At 40.0% G+C, this 25,701-nt stretch overlaps 2 protein-coding genes across 2 annotated transcripts; one reads left to right on the plus strand and one right to left on the minus strand.

Annotated features, from left to right (window-relative positions):
* Positions 1-2,415: 2,415 nt before the first annotated feature.
* Positions 2,416-3,493, plus strand: LOC127536097 (uncharacterized). Its single transcript, XM_051955564.1, has 3 exons — positions 2,416-2,969; positions 3,057-3,164; positions 3,341-3,493. The coding sequence occupies exons 1-3, from the start codon at positions 2,892-2,894 to the stop codon at positions 3,491-3,493; spliced, it is 339 nt and encodes a 112-aa protein (XP_051811524.1). The 5' UTR covers positions 2,416-2,891.
* An 8,041-nt stretch (positions 3,494-11,534) lies between these two features.
* On the minus strand, positions 11,535-25,082 carry parp10 (poly(ADP-ribose) polymerase family member 10). The gene is made up of 11 exons (XM_022211423.2): positions 24,983-25,082; positions 21,519-21,694; positions 20,812-21,054; positions 19,328-19,558; positions 18,227-19,239; positions 17,869-18,081; positions 16,015-16,141; positions 14,953-15,942; positions 13,454-13,587; positions 13,203-13,377; positions 11,535-13,117 (listed from the first exon to the last, which is right to left on the minus strand). The coding sequence occupies exons 2-11, from the start codon at positions 21,691-21,693 to the stop codon at positions 12,819-12,821; spliced, it is 3,600 nt and encodes a 1,199-aa protein (XP_022067115.1). The 5' UTR covers position 21,694; positions 24,983-25,082; the 3' UTR covers positions 11,535-12,818.
* Positions 25,083-25,701: the final 619 nt, after the last annotated feature.

Below are 25,701 nucleotides of genomic sequence, written 5' to 3' on the forward strand. Positions count from 1 at the left end.
CACGGCTGGATACCGAACACCCGGTATTGGTCAAGATCTTGAAGAAGACGGCCACAGACTCCCAGCAGCCCAACAGAGAGGTAGAGCCTCAGTCTTAGTCTCACACGTTTCTTTTTTTCCTCATTTTTATTTTTAACGTTTTTGAGTTGAACATGTATGGGAGGATTACCTTTACAAAAATATGGTTAGCACACACTTACATATTATTGCCACACCTTTACATATTGTTACTTTACTGAAAATCCGACCTTATGGGCTTCACATAGTCAGTCCACTTTGACCAGATAGTGTAAAACTTGTCCCTTTGAGTCCTGAGGGTAAAAGAAAGCTTTTCCATGGTATAGATTTCTTGAATTGTGCTAATCCAGTCTTCAACTGTCGACGGGTCCGGTTTTAACCATTTCCTTGTTACGGCTTTCTTACTTGCTGCCAATAGTATCCAGAGCAACCTTTGATCCTTCTTTCTCCAATCTATTACATTCACATTGCCCAAATACACATTTTCAAAGTTACAGAGTATTTTACTGCCAAATGCATCATTAATATGCTCACATACCTGTGTCCAATACAATGTTATCACCGAACAATACCAAAAAATATGGAAATGATTAGCCCCTGAGGACCCACAGGATCTCCAGCAGAGATCACCACAACCCTGATGTCTCTTTTGAATAGGTGTGGTAAAAAACCTGGTTAGGTTCTTCCAAAAAAACTCTCGCCAAGTGTTAGAACCCGTAGTGACCCATCGCAATCTACAGAAGTTCACCCAGCTTTCACTTGAAATTTCCATATTTCCTTCCATTTCCCATCTTCTCTTAATGTATTCCGTATTGGCCTGTTTACCTTGTTGAATGGCTTTATATACTTTAGATATTATTTTCTTTTGAGAAAATGTTTTAATTAATGTTAGAAAAGTCTGCAAGAACCCCAAGTTACTTTCATCCCATGATGTTTTTATATTCTGATCAAAAATAATGTCTAACCTGTAAGTATCGATAGAAATCATCCTGGCAGAATCCAAATTTTTTTTTGCAGAAATTCAAAACTCATAACGCCCCTTTGTGGATAAAAGAATAACAGCTAGTAAGTCTCTTTGAGATCCAACTTTGAAATCTTTTATGAAAGGCATTTGGCTTGAAGTCAGAGTCGTACGCACACCACCTGAGGATTCGGGAGAGATTTTCCAACTTACAAATTTGCATAACTCTATTCCACAAATTCAAGAGAGATTCATACATAGGGTCATTTGTAGAGCTGCTATTAGTTTGCAGTTTTTTGTCAGCTAATAATGCCATAATTGGTATGTCCTTTGTAACAGTTTCTTAAACATCTTTCCACCCTACCGAATAAGTGGGTGAACATAATCCGATTAAAGGTCTCATTTGTGCAGCATAATAATATTCCAGAAGGCAGGGAAGGCCTATCCCCCCTTTCTCTTTTGTTAATTGCATTGTCTGATATTTTATCCTTGCTCTTTTATTTGGCCAAATATATTTTGTCAGTAGTTTGTCCCACTCATCAAAATGCTTTTGGACTATCTGAATTGGGAGACATTGTAAAAGGTAAAGGAAACGAGGGAGGATACTCATTCTGATTGAGTCCACCCAAGAATGTAGAGCCAAAAAAGGGACATTATTCCATCTTTGTAAATCTGATCTTATTTTTGAAATTAGAGGCCCGTAATTGGCCTGAAACATTTCAGATGGATCCTTTGTCAGGACAGTTACCAAATATTTAATGCTATGGGCATTTCATTTCCATTTGTGTGCACTTTCAATGTGTGTAGGTGGATTGTAATTAAGCTTTAATACCTGAGTTTTGGTAATATTGAACTTATAGCCTGAAAAAGAGCCATATTCATCCAGCATTTTCATTCATTTGGGAAGCGACTGAGTGGGGTCCGTCAGGAATATTAATATGTCATCAGCAAACAGAGCTAATCTTTGCTCCCCTGATTTTAAAGTAACACCTTTAATTTCTGTACTCTGCCTCATCCATTGAGCTAAGGGCTCAATAAATAAAGAAAAAAGTAAAGCTGATGCTCCACAGCCTTGGCAGGTTCCTCTTTCTAAAGAAATTGATTTGGATAGCCAAATGCAGCCAATACTTTATATCAAAATTCCCACAGTCTCACACATTTCATCAGGTCGTTAACATGAACTGTCTCTCAGATGATTCATCCGTCTGATGTCTTCTGTTTCCTCTCTAGCTGGACGTTCTGAAGAGGATCCGAGGACTTGACCCCCTCCACATTGTCAGGTTCCTTGATGACTTTGACTGCAAAGGGCAAACTTGTCTAGTTTTTGAAACGCTGGACAAGAGCCTTCACAAGCTGTTGAGGGAGAGACGTGGAGAACCTCTGTCACTTGGAGAAATCAGACCCATTACACAGCAGGTACGTGGATTTGATGATTCCATCACCAAACAATGTCTACTGATTTACAGAACATATCAAGCCAACATATAACCAACATCTGAACAACCAGATTCAATCTTTGTTTCTTCTTCTGGTCCTGCAGCTGCTCTCAGCTCTCTGCACTCTGAAGACTGCTGGCATCGTTCACAGAAACATCAACCCACATACTGTGATGTTGATGAAACAGGAAGACCAGCAGAACTTCAGAGTGAAACTTACTAGTTTCAACTCAGCCATCCCAGTTGGTGAAGTGAAGAGCAGCTCCGTCAAGCAGCTTGTTGGATACAGGTAGGTTGGAAGATCTGTCTTCCAGCATCATGTACTGCTGCTCTTCTTTGACTCATCTGATCTGATGTCACCAAAAATCATGAACATGTAAAACTGAGCAGGAAGTCACTGCAATCACTGACTGTTGTCTTCCTTCTTCAGGTGTCCTGATGTTCTTGTGGGTCTACCCATCTCTGAGGCAGTGGATATGTGGTCAGTGGGTGCTGTTCTGTCCACCTTGTTCCTCGGCAGCCCGCTGTTCCCTCAGAGGTGTCAGTATCACCTGGTATGTCCTCCACTGTTCTAGGATGTTGGAAGTCAAATAGATGCAGGAGTGCCTTTTATGCTGATGTAGCTGATATTCTCTGTTTAGATGAAGATTTTGGTGGAGACTCTGGCTAACCCAGAGAATGAGCTTCTGAGTGAAGGCCCCAACAACCAGCTCTACTTCAAGTCCACGGAGCACACATGGACACTGAAGGTATGGAAGCCTGTCCTGCACAGAGTTCTTTGACATTTAGCCAAAACCAATGAAGTTGTTTTTCTGCTTTTAACATATCAAATACATTCTCTTGTTGATTGTCTGAACATGGAAATGCTGATTTCTAACATGTGTGCTGTTTTGAACAACCATTAAATCTTTTTTTCCAAATGCAGCTGGATCCAGATGTGGACAGTTATGAGATCAAACTGTTCGCAAGCCTCCTAAAGAAGATGCTGCATCTGAATCCAGAGAGCCGAATTTCACCAAGTGAGGCTCTGCAACACCCGTTTCTGTTCTACAGCAAGGAGGACAACAGCTCTCAGTAAGTGACGGCTGGATGGAAGCTGGATGCTTTTTTTGATGGAATGTTCTACTAGTTGATGGATTAGTTGAATATTTTATTCATTTCTTTGTTGTGGTTCTTCTTTCAGTGACATGGTCTCAGCTCCCTCCGAGGCTGCGGCCTCCTCTTCGGGTGACACCGTTTCACCTCCTGATGAGGGTTCAGAGAGCTCTGAATCAGATGAAGCTGCTTTTTTGGCCGACGCTGCCACCTCCTCTACGGGTGACACCGTTTCAGCTCCTAGTGAGCCTTCAGAGAGCTCTACTTCAGATGCAGCTGCTGTCGTGGCCGACGCTGCCGCCTCCTCTTCGGGTGACACCTTTTCACCTCCTGATGAGCCTTCAGAGAGCTCTGCCATACTGGACACAGAGACAACTTGTGCAGAAGAACATCCAGCAGAGTCTCCAGAAGCAGATCTTAATGAGTCTGCGGTCTCCTCTGCTTCACCCATCACCATTCAGACTGACCTGAATGACGCTGTTTCAGCTGATCAAGGTCCAGCAGAAACTCCCACTACTGCTGAACTGAATGGTGAAGTGGTGGCTGAAGCTCCTGACACCAGAAAGGCTCCGAGGAGGCCTCTGAAAAGAGTCAGGAGATTTTTTGGCAGAGTCTTCAGATCTCTGTGCAGTTGTTGCTCTGTACAAGTTACGGAGTAACTCACTTTTATTGTTTATTATTTCATTTATTTCTTTAATTTTTTTCAGCTTATTGTTTTCTGTTTCTGTTTATTTCATGTTTATTTTTCCATTTAGTCTTTATTATTTCTTTTATTGTTAACCATTTTGTTTATTGTTTTCTGTTTCATTTCTTTGTCATTATTTCATTTCTTGTTTGTTATTTCATTTCTTGTTTTCTGTTTCATTTCTTTGTCATTATTTCATTTCTTGTTTGTTATTTCATTCATTTTTTACTATTTCATTTTCCTTTCATTTATTCATTTACTTCCTTGCAAAATAAACAGAAACAGCAGCTGAATGAAATGTCCTCAGTGGTCTGACTGTCAGCTGGAAAAGCAGTGAGACTTTCAGCTGGGATCACAGCTGTAGAAGGAGCAGCAGTGGTATGAACCACAGAAATGGCAGTGGAGTTGTAGTTTCAGCAGCAGTTTAAGAAAACAGATTGTATTTAGAATTTTGTTTAAAGAAGCTTGATTCATTCATCTTTGACACCAGGTTATGAATATCTTCAAATTAATGAGAGAAAAAGTCAAATATATTCTACTTAGTAACCTTTTATGGAATAAATAATGACTGAACTCTGTTTTTATAAGACATGGTTCCACTTATCAGCCTTCAGCCCTCAATAACTTGAAATCCTGAATCTAAGTTGAAGTTTAAAACTCAATAATGAAAGCAAATACATGAAACTTCGTATACCCTCACACAACCACACTGCTGTGCTTGTTTTGACTGACAGAAAACGACTTTATGTGAAACTTTGCATCATGAAATACTACAGACACTTTACAACTTTACAAACTATCAACAGACAAGTGCCTTGAAAATAAATCTTAGTAAAACAGAAAATAAATAACTGTTTAATAATTAAATCAGTTCAAACGACTAAATGAAAAAGAAAACCCATCTTCACATTGGTAGCCCTGGTAAAAAAGAAAATATTTTGTGTTGACTGGTTTTTTTTTGCAGAAATGTTAATTGCCTCATCACAATAATCTAAATATTACATCCACTCTTACTTGTTTTAATGACTACATAAATTATTCTGCTCATGATTTTCATTTCATCTCATGTTCAAGCACTTTACACAAGATGTTGAAGTGTAAACTAAGTAACAAATCAAAGCCAGAGTCTATGACTTGACTGTGTTCAGATCTTTAAAAAAAAAAAAAATCACCAACAGAAGTCAGCATTCGGATGGCAGAAGGATTTATTTATCAAGAAAAAATCCAGGAGTAATTCTTAGTAGCGATAACACCCCAAGAAGAACTGAAGATACTGAGCTGAGCTGAGCCTTGGTCATTATTCCACGCCTATAGGGCGTATGACAGGAGTGGCAGTTTTGACACCATTATGCTTTTCTAAATCTATTGGTCAGATCATGACATCAGGTTATCATATTTCACCCCTAGATCTCATTTTACAGAAAACATTAGGTTATCATTAGGTCATCTGTTCCAGAGAACATGCCAGGACATGTTTAGATTTTTTGCTCCACGTCTTACCCTTATTATTTTGTGATAGATTTCATGTATATTATTGTAGTAAATGTCAAAGGTTATATTATCTGAAGTTTACACCAATATGTTTTGAGTACATATGTTTTACTTCTGGTCTTTAGTCTAATAGCATTTGCCATAATTATATCATCTGTTATTGTAGCGCATTGTACCCAGAAATATTACACTACAATGTCTCCTCCTAATGTGACCTTAATGGAGTCCTAAACAAGTCCTAAAAGTAAAAAATAGAAACCAATTATAAAGAGAAGCCAATTATTTAAAAAAAATAAAACACCTTGGTCATTTATTTATTGAGGAAAATTACCCTTTATTACATATCCATGAGTGAAAAAGTATGTGAATCTTTGTGTTAGTATCAGGTGTATTATTAGTTCCTCTTGAGATTCAGGTTACAGATGAATGTCTTTACATTTTTCGTGACACTTTGCTGGGTGTGGGCTTTCAGCGATGTCGAGGGAGGATGAGGAGGCAGACACAGAGACACTCTGGAGACTCAGATGGCTTAGGTTGAGAGTAAGGTTTACTGATATCAGGAGAAGTGAGACAACAAAGCAGCACATTCACGTGAGCATTGCCAGCATCGATTCTGAGGACTCTCTTCGATGTTTGGTTACATATTGGGTTGGGAGAAACGTCAGATTTACATTACAACCTAACATGGGGACAACTCGTCTTCTCGGGCATGTCAGATGAGACAATATCTAATCTTGACCAGGTAAGGGAGTCCAGACATATTGTCTTTTTACAGCAGTTGTCTTTGAATCTATCTTCTTCTTAGCATATGTCTTTCTCATGGCCATATTAAAAGGAGAGAAGGCCTGAAGGTGCTCACAACCTGAGTTCAGGAGAAGTAAATTAGAACAGGGTTCGCTTGAAGTGCCTGATAGGATTCCGCCGGAAATTTCTACTGAAGATGTACCCAAAGTAAATTGAATGCTGCTCTTGAACTGTTTGGAGTACATGCATGGTTCTGGTCTCATTTGAAAGCTGACAACCTGAATCTTCACCCAGTGCAGTCAGAATTACCCTAAGTGCTACTGGCACAGCGTATTTTATGTTGGAACACACTGAATTAGGATGAATTTGTTTTCCGCCTAAATTATTTCCCTAATAAAACACCTGAAGATGAGTGTGGCAGCACTGTGAGAGCTTGAAAACACAATAGGACAACAGCCTGAGGTCTTACCTAGTTCAGGTCTAAATTTCATAGCAATACTACAAGAAATGAGTGTTTCACACGTTTTTGTAGGGCTATGCCCAGGCGTTGCCCATTTGGCACACCTTTGGCACACCCTGGCACAGCCTTGGCACAATGGTATATTTTTGTTTTTCAGTCCGTTTGGACATTATTTTCACTCCAAAAACTCAAAAATAACTCAAAAAAACACTCAAAAACAACTACAGTGGGGAGCACTAACACAGACACACAGACGCACGTGGAGCCCAGAGCAGCGCAGTAGAGGTGTCTGTCTTCACACTGCTCTGCTGAAAGCGCCTATGTCTTCTTTAGACCCCTTGCAGTGTTTACTAACACAAGATATGCGTGCGCAGACCCGGTGCAGGAGCTCCTCCAAATTCCACTTTAATTTTCTTGGTGAGCCTGTGTCTGACGACTGGGGTGTCTCGGAGTTCCCTGAACAAGAGCAGAAAGATAGCGTTTAGGAAATTGCACGTCTCGGCTTTGGCCGCATCAATGGGCTCGCTTTGAGAAGGCGGTGGCGGCTGTTGTTTGGGGCTGCTGCTGCTGACAGCCGCCTCCTGCTGCCTGCCGGACACGGCCTCTTGCTGTTTGGATGCAGCGGATGGTGTGCTGTCCTGTTGCTGCTGGCCTGGTTCGGCATGTTGGGTATTAAAGTAATCCTTCAATGCGTTATCAGGCACTACTTTGACATACTGCACTGTTCTGCTAATGGGCTCAGGGCTTCTCCGGTATATCAGCAGGAACTGTAATATCAACGTAACGACTGCTCCGGAGAACGCGGAAATCAGTATTAAGAAAACCAAACGTTTAGCCGCGGTAACAAAGCAAGTTCCACCTGGTTGCTCTCAAAGCTGCCTTATCATCTGCTTTACTTCGATTCTGACAGCCGACAGCACAACAAGAAGGGATATTTAGCGTAATATGTGCTTGCAATATCACGCCTTGGCTAGCTAAACAAGCTTTGTTTTGCACCGGGTCTGCGTGCGCAGCTGCCTAATTAAGTATTAACTAGCTTTCTCAGAGAGAATCATGCAGGGCTGTACACATGAACAACTCAGATTTTTTTATAATCTGGCACATGCAGAGGTCCAACCCCTAAACCATCATAGCTGCAATCAGAAATGTCATATCTCTTTTATATTTTCTTTTACAGACTTTAGAAGATTGGATGATTTTGAGCTGAGATCAGCAAAAAAAACTATGCTTTCTGGGGCAAAAATTGTACTTTTTCCAACTCCTAGAAAAGCTGTATGATGTATTTGCAAGCATGATATCTGGCAATATTGTGGAAATTTAGTCCCTCCCCGACTGAAAAAAGGTAAAGTTTGCTTGGATATACTACTTCATGGAATATTTGGCACCATGCCAAAAATATGATATCTCCCAATATTGCAAATCATGGAAAGTAGCAACAAATATGAGACAATATATTTCCGATGTGGTCACCTTTATTTCAAATTTCTCAGTTCAAACCACTAACAGTACTGATATTGTTCACAGAAAAAGGGTATTTACCCAAGGATTTTGGGACAGAGAAAATTTTTTTGATTTTCTAAATTTAATATTTTCATGGCACATACGTTTGAAAACTTGAGTTTTGAAGTCAATGATATTCCAATGAAACAGCCTAATTTGAATGAATTCCAATGAAAATCTTACATTTATCAAATTTTGTCAATATCTATATATTTATGTAGAAGTTATTATATATTATATATCATATATCATTATATATCCACATGTATACATACATATGCCATCTACGTCATGGTAGTCCTGTACTATAGCAGCATGAACAAAGAAATTGAGAAGAAAGATACTGCATGTTCTGTAATCACAAATTGTACATGACAACATGGTTATGTTTTCCATATCCAAGGAAGATGAATTCAGTGCAAAACATATATATGTATATATCAAGTAGTGAGAGTTAGACATCCACTAACAAACATTCAGGACATAGCTAGGCTTCACTGTAAGGCCCTTCAGAAGAGAGTTTCTCAGTTCTTCACGTTCAACAGCCCTGGCATCAGAGTCATCATTTTCAGCTGTGGTGCTTGAATCTGGAGCAGACTGTGTACGATGAGCTGCAGCCAACCGAGAAAAGTAGCTGGCTACTTGGGATGCAGACAGCCAATCATCTGACTTGAAGCGCTTTGCACCTGTAGCCGTTCTTGCTGACTTCAAGTCTCTCGCAACATCCGCTGGATCTGACATCCTTCCAGTGCGGCGTCCAGTCTCAAACAGTTCCTGCAGGTAGGCTTTTACCTCCTGGCTGTAGTGGCTGGCCTTGACGGTGCCTTTCAGTGCCCATCCCTGGGGAAGAGGAACAGCTCCTGTGAGGGAGTCATCCGTGGTTGAAGACCTGGCTGCTTTGATGGCGCTGGTCACACTCTCCAACCTTCAAAAATACGGTCCATCTTCTGATCTTCACCAAAAAAAAAACGATTAGGAGTTGTCTGCAAGTTTGTTGACAGTTGACAGCTGATCTTGAGGTCTGTCTGCAGCTGAAGGAACAGGGCTGCACCAAAATAGCAAACAATATTTTTTTCCCCCATGCTTATTTACTGCTATCAAGGTAGTATATATTTTTACGATTAAAGAGTTTATCACAATTTTCTGCCCAAGCATAGCAGATATTTCGCACCATATATTATGAATTATGACTTGCAGCCAAGAGTACCTGGCTGCAGACCTCCAACCTCCACAGGTGACAGGAAACACATCACCTCCATGGGAGACAGGAAACACGTCACCTCCATGGGAGACAGGAAACACGTCACCTCCATGGGAGACAGGAAATACGTCACCTCCATGGGAGACAGGAAACACATCACCTCCATGGGAGACAGGAAATACGTCACCTCCATGGGAGACAGGAAACACATCACCTCCATGGGAGACAGGAAATACGTCACCTCCATGGGAGACAGGAAGTTGCTCGTATTTTATGTTTGGTTCGAAAAACGTGTAATTTTAAAAATAAATAAATGTATTTATATAGCCTTCAGTTTTCTGTCTTGTGCTCGCTCTCTCCTTGCAGCTGTCGCCTCTGGTGAGAAATGGCAACACTACGCGCATCCAAATCTGTATGAAAAAAATATCAATTTTTGGTATATTTTACGCCATATCCTTGGGTAAAATTAGCAGAAGGCAACTTCAAACTGTCTTAGCGGTAAGTTCAGCTTAGTTTTAAGAAATAGGAAGCGTCCCCATGAGAGATTTTGATTGTCAAAGTGAAAGGATTTTCCCTATTATTTCAATGTTGAACAGCCTGAACTGACTTCAGAAGACTCAATTTTCAAAGTCACAAAAGTTAAAGAATAACCAAAACACAACACTCTTTTTTGCATAGAATCTATTTTTTTTGGTCAACTGAACATTTGGGGAAGTTTAGAACAAAATTGATGATGATCATGTGAACAATTTTCTGGATTCTGCATGATTCTCTCTGAGACAGCTAGTTAAGTATTAAGCATTTTTTTTAGCTATAAAATTAAATGTTCGCTCACATCCTGTGCGTCTCCTGGGGGCTAAGCCCCCCTGTCCTTAAAACCTAGTGACACCTCTACTCTATATTATAGAAGAGCTCACCGAAAAACGTCGCCATCACTGCAGAATAAAGTCAATTTTCATGTAAATATCACATACAGACAATAAAAGGATATGTGCTGGCGAAATAAAACAAACAAACAAAAAAAAAAACACGTATTTTTATGAACGGTGAGAGGAAACGATGGAATCCAGAAATAAAATTAGAGACCACAGTCACATACGTACCGATACTATAAGGTTGGATGCAGATCATTAATGTCATTATCAGTAAAACATTTACACTAATTGGTCTCACAATATGCTACAATCATTTGATTCGTAACAGTGCTACATACCCGAAGTAAAAAACGTATGTTATAAATGATACTTGTATATAAGTGTGATCAATCATAGTACCTTCTGAAAATATTTCTTCAGCTATTGGGATTTCTCGTGTACATTTCCATTTGATCAGTATAGCTGAAAATGTCCCCAAACCCTAAAATGAAAACAAATAAAAAATTAATTTCTGTAGTTTGTTCAACATGATAGTTTCTCTGTTGTTACTGAATTTTTAAAGAATGAAAGAAAGCTAAATGATAGCATGTTCATGAATAAGATTATTTTCCTTGTTTTGAAAGAATACAGACATTTTCGAGAATTTTACATGTAATGAAGAACAAATAAATTGATGAAACATTTTTATTACACAATATAAACTAGTAAAATGATAACATGGTTAATCATTTGCAACCTGATAAATCAAAGGTGAAATAAAACACCTTGTATTGCTGACAGTAACATTTCAGAACAGAATGTGATTTTCCACTCTGACATGGCCATTACTATTTTAGTAATTAATTGGTTTGACTATTTTTATTTATGTATTATGATTAAAAAGTTGAAGTTCTATGATTCCAGCTCCTTAAATGTGAGTATTTTCTGGTTTCTTTCATTCAGGGTTGTGGAGAAAACAAGACATTCCAAGATGGTAACGTGGCGAACATTTTTCAGCATCAGTTTGTAGACCAACAATCATTTAATCAAGAAAACAATCTTCAGTAAATCGACAATTGATCTATTAGATGCAGTTACACAGAACTTTATTTAGAATGTAGAGCTATTCAATGAAGGGTTTGTGCTATTTAAAGCAATATACTGCTGACCCTGATAACGTGATGCAAAAATAAAAGCTCCATTTCAATGCAGGGTTTTTGCTTCAGCGTTCAGAACGTCTGAATGTTGCTAGAGCAGCAGCGTTTACATTTACAGCAGTATGATCATTAGAACTGCAACCCCACTTACTTTCATCCTCTTTATGCAACTTGCTGCGAGCAAGAATTCTACTCTACAGCTTCCCGAGTGAATATTCTGTACATAACCTACATATTCTCAAAGGACAAGCCAAGAGAAAAACAGGTGATGAGCCTTACATACATTGTCTCCAAAGAAGGTCTAAAGGTTTCTCATTTGAAGCTTTATTTCTTGTAAATAAAACACCATGATCTCTCTTAAGGCTGCAAGTAATTCACGTTTTCTTACAAACCAACAACAAAATAAACAAAAAACAAGTAAGACAAAGAGTAATGCTACAAAATCATTGCTTTTTGTAGAATTTGTATAAAAATCAAAATGAAAAACAAAGATCTATGATCAACACATTCCCGCTAAGTAGTCGCAGATTTAAACAAATCAAAAGCGTTGCCATAGATATCAGAACATTTGAAAAAAAATGAAACAGGCACTACGATGCAATCACAATATACACAAATTCTACCACAAACCAATGCATGTTTTCCAGCTGGTACACAAACATAACTGGTACCACTGGTTAAGGCAGTCCGACAGCAGACTTTAACGCTGTCAGCCAAGTACGGAATTACAAATTAAAATCACCTGTAATATTCATATCAATACAATTACATTTATTCAGGAAATGCAAGTACTACATACGTCAGATTTATTGTGGTTGACTTTTAAATCATACATACAACACAATTTGGATGCTTGAAAGTTTAAGCACGGCTATGTGTGTAAGCATTGCCAACAAGACCCACAATGGCCAAAACAATCATGCGATAATTGCTGAGCCACACCGATGGAAAGACCGTGAAGGCCGTATTGCGCATCTCCAAAGTTGCGCAATTAAAGTGGGGTTTTTAGGATCAGCTGTTAGGTTTGCTTCCAAATGAAAACCGGCTGAAGTGAAGAACTCAGCGGAAGAAACAGTAAACAAAGAAGTACTTCATGAAAGTTTGATTATGATTGATGATAACGCTTTAGCCCTTTATAAATCAAGGTAGAAACCCGAAAACACAAGCAGTCTTTCTCCAAATATTTGGTTTATGATGTTGTGACTAATCCATCCCCTCAGCGGTGGATTCTCTGACAGGTAATGAGATATTCTGGGAAAGCTTGCGTGTCGTTGAAGATCACGAACATCGACGGCTTAGTAATGTTGTCGGTGACGCTGTCGTATCTCAGGGGAACGTCACTGGACTCCTTCAGCGGGGCCGTCTTCATTGAATGGCAGCCTTTGGTGAAGTCTCCTGTCAGAACCTTGGACACGAAAATATACTTGTATCCGTCTGCGTTTGGGGGTGAATACTGATCCTGGACGGACAGAGCGGAGTTGACGGCAAAATACACGCCTTGGCCGTAGACGGTGGCTGTGTGGCAAAAGCAGAACATGAGGAAGAGATGGCAGAAAATGAGACAGACTGACAGTAAGTGAAAGCGGCATTAAAAACACACCATTCTTTCCACAGAAGCTTCTGTTGAATCCATGAATGCAGATCTCCTTCACGCTCGTGTCACTTGTGCCATGGTAGAGAGTCCGTTCGATGTCCGGGTACGTGGCCCGCTGCAGCACGCTGGCCTTCTTCAACTTGTACTGGTTGTACAGCAGTCGGTTCATGAGCTTCTCCACCTGGGAAAAAGACTCATCGTTACTACGGAACACACCACAACAGTTTGATGCAGGACACAATGTCATTTTTTCTCACCTGTATGATTCTGATTTTGCTGTGGTATTCCTGTATGGTCTCATAGAACCTCTTCACCACATTCTGAAATTCATCAGATTCCTCGTCGACCTTTGTTGCTTCGGGCATGTTGGACAGCAGAGAGTATTCCTCTTCTGTTAACAAACGATTCAGTATCAGCTCATTTTTTCTTTTATCAACATGGATACGGAGCACTAAAACTGGCCATCAAAAACTATCCCACAGTTCAAAATATGCTTAAATATATCTATTAATAAAAGTTATTTAGATTAGTGAACTGGAGAATTTATATATAAATGCCAATACATTTCCTATTAGCTCTTCCTCACTTATATAGTGAATATAATAATTATATAATAATTTATTTTTCACTGGCTTGAGAGGGACCGTAGGCTGCATAAAACTACTCTGTCTGTGGCTGTGACCTTTGAAGTAAAGAAATGTGGGGGAACCTGTACTCTTGAACTCACTGAATGGAGTCAGAAAAAGAAAGCACAACAGATGTGATTTGTGACCTTTGAGCTGTTCACAGAGAAATGAAAGAACATTCTGCCTAAATGAAAAGCTTATGTAGTTCAGGTAAAGGTTTGTGGAAGTGGTCAGCAAGCTCATTTTGAATGTAGGTGAACTCAAACAGGAGGGTTCAGCTTTCTTTTGTTGAATACTGTATGTTATTCACCCTATCTGCAGCGTTCTGACAACAGGCCAAACCTGAGTTGTGTTTAGATTTTTCAGGCGACACTCATGTAACAACAAAAGCACTGAGATACGTGCATGAAAAATGTTTGGTGATATATTTTTCCTGCCCCCTAATTCCCCCTAAATATTATATTATCATCGTGAAGAGCTTGGGGGCTGTAATGCACACATTCAGACCCTATAAAGCGCTCCTGTAAATCTCTTTATCTGTACTCTTTCCTGGCCCACGGTTCAGATCAAAATTGGTGATGTATTGACAAGGGTGTCACGGAATAAATTTAAGCCACGCATGAAGGGTACGAAGTATGAAATATGAAGTTTATCTGTACCTGACAGCATCTAGCTGCTCATGGTTGTGGTTATTTATAACACAATTGTAGAGTTGTTTGTTTGGGGACCCTCATGGACAGAAGGAACCATGATCAAACAGCCAACCCTGCAATTAGTGAACAACTCTCTCTGCTACCTTATCTGAAAACATACAGATGACCAACCTTTTCGGCCTGATGGCAAATGAAAGTTAACAATATGCTAAACTACAACAGCCAGTGCATGTTAAGCTGATCATCCACAGTACTGCATACTGCTGTAGAATCTATGAGCAGTATACATCATAGTAAATGTAGCTAAAGGCTTCTAAGCTAAAGCTATTTAAAAGATTGTAGCATTTTAGCATTACATGGCCAGCGAAAATACAATGTTCATTTGCATTTATGATTGGTCTCTTTATCTTTTTACAACAATTTACCAGTTCTGTGCCCTTAATGCCAAGCACTAGAACACCATAAATCTTACTTTACCTGGCAATTCTTCATTCAGTTCATCCAATTCAAGCATCTTCCTGGAGATTTTTACCGATTTCCCAGAAGCTATGTTGTATTCTTCCATCTTTTCAAAGTTGATAATGTGGGGCTGATTGTCGAGTAATATGTCCACCTTCTCCAGCTTCATCCTAAAAGCATTCTCAATGAATACTATAGCCTCGGCACAATAAGGAATGGTGTCTGAGGACGCTGGATTGTGCTGCACCCACTGGACAGTCTTCAGGATTTCATGATCAGAGATGGAATTGGAGATTTTCTCCATCAGCAGCTTCATGTCGCACATGGCTCCATACACAAAGATCTTAAATCCAGAAATGGTAACTATGCTACCCTGAATCTGAACCTGGACCGCATGCTTCCTCTCGATCACCTCCAGACACTTCTTGTGGTACGTGGACAGGTTCCTTAAGGTCCTGTGCTCCACTTTCTCCTCTGCCTGTCTCTGGCTGACCTTCTTTCCAAAAGCTATGTCCACCCGAATTAAGTCACAACTATAACCAGCAAACACCTCTATCTGGACGGTGTTGGCTGCCTGGACTGCTTTCCGAAAGGCAGTGTGCATACTGCTATGCTGCAGCTGGTTCACCTGAGGGCTCTTCTCAGTTTCACTAGATGATCTTGTATTTTGGATCATTTTCTTGGACAACTCCAACGCTTTTTTCAGCTCTTCCTCTTCATTCTCCTGGGACCAATGGCTTGATTCCATAGAGTACTGGATGGCTAAAGACAGTTGAGCCTCTTCTTCCAGATTGCTAGAAAGGCCTGCAGTACCATCACTAGGCTGAGGTCTTGTAGCATTCAATTCAGAAGCACTGACAGCAGTCACAGCAGAGGCCTGGTCAGTTAGTCCCTCTGTGCTGTATAGGTCAACATTGTCCATGTCTTCGACCTGGTCTGACGCGGACACACCCTCCTCCATTCCTTCATCAATAGCTGAGACGATTCTCTTTGCCTCCTCCAACAGACCTACAAAGAAGAAAACGCATTGTTTGAAGCTGCACAGAGAGCCGATAAATTAGTGAGGAAAGAAGACATTACCTTTGTCTGCAGTTCCATCATGATCAGTTTGCACGGAATCTGTTTTTAACTGTTGTGCAGAGCCATTCATCGACACTCTCGGGAAGTTGTGGTGGGACATCATCTTCCATCCAGTTACTAAAAAGTCCTGGAGTCAAAAAGACAACGATTTTGTGAACATCAAAGGCTTCTGCTGCAGTTTTTATGTTGAACAGCAGTTTTTAACGTAATGGTAAAACAGCTACAACTGTAATATAGGTACTTCTAACATTAATGGATGATATCGTTTTGGTAAATCAACGTCGATAACTACAAATTGAGAATTTGGCACCTCACAATTACCAATCTTTCTTCAGTAAGTTTTAGAACTTATTTTTTTACTTTGCTGTTAGTAAGTCAGAGAAAAGAAAGTGGCAAAATCATCAGTTTAGTCATTTTTTTTCTTCTAATTTTAAAGCTGAAACGCACTGCTTGCTTTAATTTTGAAGTGACTTATGTATACCTTACATATGTCTTAAAGGGCATTTTTTGGTTTATTTTAAAGTTGAGATAAAAATGGGGCAGTAGTGGCACAATGGTTAAGTATACTGATCAGAAAGTCAGTGGTTTAAACCTTTCCTGCTCTAGGGGCGCTGTACTACAGCTGACCCTGCACTCTGACCCCAATTGGGATAAGCAACATTTCACAGTGCTGTAATGTACTTGTGACAAATAAAGGCGAATTATAATTATTACTGTAAACAGATTAGCAAAGCAAAAGCTGGTTTTGAATGTCTCGTCAAACTATGATACGGCTGGATAGAGTGAAAACGTATGCAAACAAGAAAAGCCCTCAGAGAGCGCAGTACTCCAAGGCTGCTCAGTTGTATGATTTCCAGTGGATGAAATCTTAAAAAAAATTTGTGGGCCACAGCAGTCAAATTTGTAGTCGGATTGTCAGCAGGCAGCTGACAGTGTTCACCTGTAGTCATAGTTACAGTGACGCCATGCCGCTATCTTGCAATGATACAGAAATCTTTAACAAATCTGTGGATCCAGACTACAGGCCACATCACTGCCAAAATCTAATCACTAGTTTGAGTAATGTTGCGAATGGACAGACGGACGCCAATCATCTCAGCTGTGTTCCTTGGTGGAGTAAAAATCACACTACGAAACATAAGGTGTTGGTTTTGTTTTTCGTATTAAAAACATGCTGATCAGAAACATTCTAGATGATTTCCAACATGATGTTGCATTCATGACAACAAGGATGCTTCTCAACAATTCTCACTCCTTGCACTATAAATGATTTCTCACAGAAATTTGGTATCATTTTGATGATGACAAAACCAATCACATTTCAGTTTTGAATCTCATAACATATAGACATGAACTGAAAGCACAGACTAAAATGTCATAAAGAGAATTAAACAAACTGTGAATGCTTTGGAAAATGACCACGTCAATGACTGTTTAAAACAGAAAAAGGTACTAGTGTGTTTTATTAAACTGTGCATGATGTTTGTAGCATTTAGGAACATATGCAGTTTTTCATGATTTATGTGTTCCTACTGACTGACAAGAAAGCAATCACTCTAAAATGAAAACACACCGAAGCTAGAAAAAGAAAAAAAAAAAAAACTTAGCAGGCAAGACTTCTTCAGAAAAAAAGTGAACAAAAGAGCTCTAGTGTCATGTGTATGCTGGTAAACTCAGCCCCAGGCTAGACTGTATGAGGCCTGCAGGTAGATAACCAGTCAAGATGAATGACAGCTGGTATGACTAGCCAGCTGAGAGGGAATGTGGAAGAATGAAGAACCACATTGCACTTTTATAAGCGCACAAGTACACAGATCATAAAAAAAAAAAAGCTTTGTTTCATCATTACGCTACCTCGTAGGACAGGGGCTGCCAAAGGACATGCTTTGTGCTGATGTAGACCTGAAACTTAGTCTCCATCTCTTTCAGAATGCTTTTGCACTCCTCGTCATCTAAAAAGCGGGCCACTCCTGGAGCGTTTACTGTGATGGTTCTGGTGCAGATAGAGGAGACCACACCTTGCAGCACCTCCTCTGCCATTTGGCAAGCAACGGCGTGGCCATGAATCTATCAGGTACAATGACAAATAAGTTAATGACACGGTCTTATGGGATTAAACATTAGATAAATCCCTATCAGAAATGAGCAAAATAAATTGACTTTTATACCACTGGAATCATAAATCTCAGTTTTAACCTGACGTACCACATACCTTTAAACCACACACATCTTCACCCTCTAGTGGAAAAATAGACACTTGATCCATGTCAGCCAACAGCTGATGACAGTGGTTCTGAATGTACTTCAGCATGCCTGGCTCCATAGAGATGACCGTCTCCCTTTCAATGGGCGTCGTCAGAAACTCCAGGATTGCAGTCTGCTTCTCATTCTCCATCCCTTTCAGAGTCAAAGCATCAATATTCTGTCCTCGTTCTGACACCTTTGCAGAACAGAAATCCAGCGCCTCCAGGAACTCAGACCACTCTCTGCAATACAGCATGCACTCGTATTCTATGTCCACAGGTATGCTGAAGTGACACACTTGTGATTTTAAAAGGCTACATGCCTGGTCGGCTGAGTTTTGCGATATAGATATAACCGTAACTTTACAGTTCGTTACGGTGTACACAGTAGGTGAACCGGTTTGATTCAAGGTTTCTAGGAGCTGCTTTTTTACGTCTTTTCTCGCAAGGAACTGAGCAACTTCTGGCTCTAGGGTGATATGAGTCTTTGTTATGTTCCCAAAAAATTCCAAAATGGTTTGTTTCAGCTGCTGCACCTGTAGTCTGTCATGTCCTGCAATGTGCACACCGTCATCTTTAACTTGAATGGTAAAATTTGGGGTGGCCTTCTTTAAATCCTCCTGAAAGGCGCTGCGTTGAAACAAGGCAAGTTTTACTGGGTCTGTAATAGCAATATGGCTAGATAGTGGATCTGCATTTTGATCCTCCATGAGTTCGTCTGCCATCTCTTTTGCTGTTTCAAGTGCAACAAGTGGCTCCATGTTTGTCTGACAGGAGGAGTGACTGCTGGAACTGGCAACAACAGGAGGACTGGTCTGCATCTGAACATCATTCATATCCTCAGAAGTCCCCACAGTGATATCTTGGCTGTCAGCATCAGAGTTTTGTGATGTTGAATTTTTTTGAAGAAAGTCAAAGAAGGGCTTCACTACTAGGTCAGCACCTTCTAGCTTGTGTGCACGATCCAGGACAGGGCTCACAGCTGTTAAAAGAGATCCAGACATGTTGTTTATTAACAAGACTGTAAAAGAACAACAAGACTTTTAAAGTTTGTGCTGCACAAAACTTACATTCATAGGTAGCAAAGGACACCTTTGCGGTACCCTCTGATAGCATGGTGACCTCCCTCACTTTCTGATTCCCACCTCGTTCACTCTGAAAGTACAAAGTGAGTAGGTCTGGAGTGGTGTCAGGGTGCAGGTTCTCCACCAACACCGAGTCAGTTTCCTCAATCTGTTCAAGAGATACCTTGGCTCTGTCAAGCATCTTCTTGGAGATATTTGTGCTCAGAGTTTGGAAATCTGTAGAACAAAACAAAATAAAATAAAAGGAAAAACACCATGAACAAAGTGACAACTTGAAGAGGCAAGAAGCTCTGTGAAGCTACACTGACCAGAACTGACCATCTAAATACTATGTAATGTTCTGTTAGGAAACATTAAGTCAAGGCACTCATGTGGATGTGACTTTGACACGTACCGTCCACTTAAAATTTTGTTCACACCAAGCACACCACCCCACTACGGCACAGAGTTCCCCCAGCAGGAAAATGTCTTCTGCTGTGTCACCAAAACTTGTTCTGAGAGTCACGCTGGGGGAGCTCTATGCTGTTGGGGAGTGCTCCCCAGCGCGGCAATGTCAGCCTGTATCACCAAAACGTGTTAGGAAAGTAAGGAAAGGAACACAACAGAGTGCCCAATGTGTTGACCTTCAAACTCCCCATATCTGATAGAGCGTCTACAGAATAAGTCCAATCAATTGTGGCCTCTCCGTGTAAACAACATGACCCAAAGGAAACGCTACAGACATCCTGGTGTCAGACACCACAGGATACCCACAGAGGTCCATGTCTCACCAGGTTAGAGCTGTTTTTGTGGAACAAGGGAGACCTACTCAGTATGTACCAATGTGTTTTAAAGTTGTGGCTGATTAGTGTATATTTAGGCCCAGTGTCGCTTTGAGCTAAATGCTAAAGTTAGCCTGGCAACATTCCCACACTGACAGTATTAATATGCTGACATTTAGCAGGTATACTGTTCACTGTGCTACCTGTTAATTACTTTATAACCACAATGTGAAGCTGCAGTTGATAGTAACGACACGGATAATAACTGGATTTAACAATGATGGTGGGAAATTAAAAGTTCACGAAAGCTACAGCTGTTAATCTTGAAGTGGACGTGCAGTATGTGTGTACAAAAATCCTAAGAATAACTGGATTGTAAGAGACGAACAGTGACCAAAATTATTTGTACACATTATCAAGGGACTGACCGAACAAAATTTTGCACCAATCCATCAGTGAACGTTAAAATATTCATTAACTGGCCTGCTGTGGCAACAAAGGAAAACCTCTTAGGATCAGATTTATCGGAGATGATCATTCTCCTATGACCACCAAATTCCTACAACTTCAAAACAGTAAGTTTTAGTTTGGCCCAAAGTGGTGGAAAACTGACAGACCAACAGTAACACCCCAGGACTCAATCTAAGCATTGCTAAAAAAAAAACATGTCATTTTTTTACAAATCTAAAATATATGCATTTAGCAGACCTTTTGAGAGAGGTTGGCTGAGATGAATGAGGATTAAATCTCTCTCCGGTGAGGGATACAGCATGTAGTCATTCTCATTCAGCCCCATCATGTTCTCCACATACAGCTCTATCATCTCTGTGATGGTGCTGGGGTTGATCCCACGCAGCAGCAGTCTGCATCGGTCCTTTGTGGCAGGCTTTCGCACGCTCAGCTCGACGTTATGCAGAACATGGTGGCCTTTAGACAGCACTCGGGCTGCAGCTGTTGAAATGATCGGAGCAGAAACAGAAGAATTAGCATAAAGTATACAAATGACAAATGAATGCACAATCTGCATTCATCATCTGGAGTTAGAATTTGCTTTTGAGCACAGCAATGATTTCTTTCTACTTCTTTTGGATCTAAAAAAAAAAGAGGTGTTTATGAGCATGAAAATCAAGACGGGATCTCACTTCATTGTAGGGAGAATTTTTTTTTTTACTGAATAGCTCAGCAGAGGCTGTCTACAGCTATGTTTGAATAAGATATTAAACATATTCTAAGTTTAATGAGTGCAGACTACTTGTGTAATTTTCAGATTTGCTGTTAGTCACAGCTACGTGTGTGTATGTGAGTGTTTTTAAGTTAACTGGATCAGGAACAGGAAAGTCCAAAGGCTAACAAATCACAGGTGTATACGACCGTATGTCCAAAATGTATCAGACACGTATACTTATGCGACTTGCCTTCTGCCTCTTCAAACACCAGCACAGCATGGTTGCCATTCTTCTCCACAGATATAAGTGGACCTCCCCCTGAGCGCCGCTTATTCTCAAAGTACAGACTCAGCAGCTCCTCATCTACGTCCTCAGGCAGTTGCAGCACCTCCACCGTCCTCTCCTCTGGGCTTTCAACAGGCATCCTAAGAAATACAGAAGCATACATACCATTTTGAAACTTTTAAATCATTTGATTACAGCGTTCTGACTAGTGTGAAAGCTGTAGCATAAGATACCAGGGCATGCCACTCTTTAAAGGGTCAAAGCATGTAACTGCTTAAAGGTCTGGACAGTGATGCAATATTATCATTTACAGCAAATTATTTGAAATAATAAGCGCTAAATATTTGCTTATTCCAGCTTTTTCAAGTATAAGGATTTACTTTTTCTGCTTAATATCACAGGAAATTAAAAATCTTTGGCTTTAGAAACAGCTTTTATACATCAGTTACTCAGTTAATCATATAGGTCAAAACTACAGAATTTTCCAGAGCGTAAATAATTCAGCACAGAGAAGTACATGTACAGTTTTGCCCAAAGTTATTCATATTCATCTAATTTACAGATGTAAAAGGAATTTTTATTTCACCAGTCGGAAATGGCATTCATGTGACGAAAAATGTTAAAAAATTGTGTTACAGGCATTATCGATTAACTGTTTTGATAATGTTACTTAATCAGATCCTTTAAAATGACAGTCAGTTTTGGAGACGACAACTTCGCTACCAATCCAATTGGTTTGATCATTTCTACCATGTTTGAAAGTGATATAATACGTTATGTTTATGTACACAAAAGTGTACAGTTTCGGACATTATTCTGTGTTTGGATGAGACCAAAATGGAGCTGTTTAAACACAGGGATGAGGCCGATATCTGGCGAAGTAAAGGAGAAGCATTTAACCCCAAGGAGACCACCCTCACAGTAGTGATGCTTTATGGGAGTTTTTCAGTCAATGGGCCAGGCTAACTAGTCAAAGTGAACTGCTTCATGAGAAAAGAGAATGACTTTAACATCCTGGATAAAAAACATAAGATAGTAGAAAAACTTGGCCTTTTGCAGAATTGGATCTTCTGACGAGAAGCTGAAGGGAAACTTACAGCCAAAGTGGTAAAGAAATGGTTAATAGAAAACAATATGACCATTTTGGAGCAGCCCAAGCAAAGTCCAGACCTGAATCTCACTGAGAATCACGGGAGGGAACAAAAGACCAGAGTGACGGCAAGGAAGCCCTCTGAATTCAAAGACCTGGAGCTCCCAGTGGAGACATGCAAGAAAGATTGGTAGCAATGTTAAGAACAATTTGATTACTGGGCTGGCACATAAAGGCTTTGCCACTGCTTAGGGATAGTTTTGGACTTGTCATTTTTAGTAAAAGCAAAACAGAAATACTTTTATACAATGTATTTTAACATATCTAACACAATGACGTACCAAATTTTGTCACTTGTTTCAGTAATTTCCAATCAGAGAAAAAAAACGTCATTTCAAAATTCCCTAAAAATAAAAATTTGTCATGGGTATGAATACTTTTGGACTTACCTATAACATTTGACATTGTTCATTCAGTTTTTCATATCTCTATAAATGATACTTTACGTACCAAAAGTTGTGACAGCATGAGATGTGCAATACTTATCAGACCTTTGTAATTTAGAAACTTACTGTACCAATAAATAAAGTGTACAATAATGAACAGCTGAATATATCAAGAACACGATAATGCTCTGATCATTACTGCAATATCAATTTTGGATTTGTGGCTCGGCGGTTAGCATTGTTGGCTTGCAGCTGTATAATCCTCGGTTCACAGCCCGGCCTGGGCTCCTTCTGCTTTGCATGTTTTCTCTGGACATGCGTGAGTTTCTCCAGGTTCTCCGGCTTCCTCCTAGCCTAGCCGCGCTAGACCCATGCTCTGAAGACGCAAGGGTCTAGGCACGCTCGACAGGGAGGGAGGCGGGCTAAAAGGTTGTCTATCAAATCACTCTGCAGCAATTGGGTAGGTATACAACCAATCAGCGCAACGAATAGGCTCCTAGAGCGCCGGAAATCAGAGGATGCGGTAGTTCGGTGAAGCCTTATTTATACAGTCAATGGGTGAAGCTCAAGTGTATTACAGACATGTTAACAGAAAGATTATTCAGAGTCGGTGCTAATAGAGCTCAACGACTGTTGTCGTTTTTGTTGTCGACCCTGGCAGAGAATTAAATTCGTTGCCGTGGGTTGTCTAGCGCGGCTAGGCTAGTTGTTTCCGGTTGTTTCTGTCAGAATCGTCGCGCCTCTGTCGTCACTTAGTTACGCCCGCCTTCTGACTCTACACTTCATGGTGATTCGTCCGGCCAGTTTTAGGAGAATCCAACCTCGAGCCTTATGGAGGGTAACTAGACCCACCCTGGCAGAGAATTAAATTCGTTTCCATGGGCTGTCTAGCGTGGCTAGGCTAACTTCCTCCCACAGTCCAAAAACATGCAGAGGTTAATTGGTTATTGTAAATTATTCGTAGGTGTGAATGTGAGTGTGCTTGTTTGTCTCTTTGTGTAGTCCTGTGATAGACTGGTGACCTGTCCAAAGTGTGCCCTACATTCACCCTAAGTCAGCTGATGAGGATTAAGCGATGTATAGATAATGGATGGAAGATTTTTTTTTCTTCAAAATTTGAATATCAACAGGAGTACAAAGCATTCCTGCATTGTAAGTGCTAGTATAGTAAGTTGCTATTCTAACATGAGTTCTGTGTCAGTAAACATTACAAATTAGAATAGCTTTAATTTCATCTACATTGTGTGTGTTTAATGATAATTAAAAGCATTCTAGAGTAGCACTCTGGTAAATTCCTAACCATGCGGACAAGTTGACACTCCTTTGTAACAGAAGTAAAACTATGTCTCAGGCTGTCGTTTCCACTGATAACTTAGATTAAATATTCTTTTCAAGTAAATGTAATACTAGTAATAAGTCTACTGAAGAAGAGTTTAGGCATAAAGAACTTTAAACTAATCTCTGAGATGAGTTTAAATAGGGTAATTCCAGCATTTGTTCAGGTATAATAAGGAAGAGTTTGGGAATGAGCCTGTTTCTGGCCTACACAACACCGCAGCTTCCTGCTACCTTACAGGCCTTTATATCACTACAGGGGTTAGGACTACAGAATCACGCTGCGGTTGAAACTTACCACAGATGACATATTAGCAGCAGTGTCACAAACACTGACACGGCAGCCTTTTTATTTACTGCGTAGTTTACCTAAAGTTCAACAACAACACGAGTCAGCGCTGTCATTCTGCCAACCAGAAAGTGAAACCAGCCGCTGCAGTGGCCATGTTTACACCAACAAGAAATGGTCTACGACAAGAAAACGCTTTATTTCAGCGATGGAACAAGATATTTACAGTTTCATAACGAACTTAGACGCTTTTTGAAGCTCTGCTTACCTGAGCTACCGCGTCTACATCTGCTTAGAAGCTCTCCGGCGGATTGAAGTCTCCACTTCCTTGTTGTGCTGCTTGTTGGACGTCAGGTGGCGTCAGCAGCTGCAACGTTAAAGGGCCAAAGTCTCTTTATGGAGTTTGGAGTTTTCATAGCGGAGCTCAAACTGCAACAGCAGCTCTGTTCAAGACACGAAGAAGACAACACTAACAAAATTCTGTTTTCACTGAATATGGTTTCATTTGAACTTTAATAATGAACGTCAATGAACGAACTTAATGGATTTAAATGAACTGTCCAAAGTTTGTTCTTGTAGGACTGGTGCATCTTTCTGTTGGAAATAAAGACTACAAAAAGTGTCATCATGGGAACTGTAGTTTCCGCTCAAACAGTATCACTTACAGCCATGGCCATAAGTTTGGACACAGCATGACTTACTATGTCTGTTTTGATGTCTATGACAGAACATAACTAATATTTTTTGACAGCACCAGTTTAATTAGTCAACAAATCAACAAGGGATATAATATTATCAATAAATTCCAACAATTGGAACAACATTGTTCCCAAAACATAATATTAGAAGAAAATAACAAAAAAATGCAGTACTTTCACAACCGAATTTGGTAAGAATAACAAAATGACACCAAACTCTTTTGATGTTTTTTTAAATATGAAACTTAATATAGTTCTCAGGAGTTGTGTACTGTACTGTAAGTGACAA

The sequence above is a fragment of the Acanthochromis polyacanthus genome, chromosome 11, assembly GCF_021347895.1.
Source record: "Acanthochromis polyacanthus isolate Apoly-LR-REF ecotype Palm Island chromosome 11, KAUST_Apoly_ChrSc, whole genome shotgun sequence".
NCBI lineage: Eukaryota > Metazoa > Chordata > Actinopteri > Pomacentridae > Acanthochromis > Acanthochromis polyacanthus.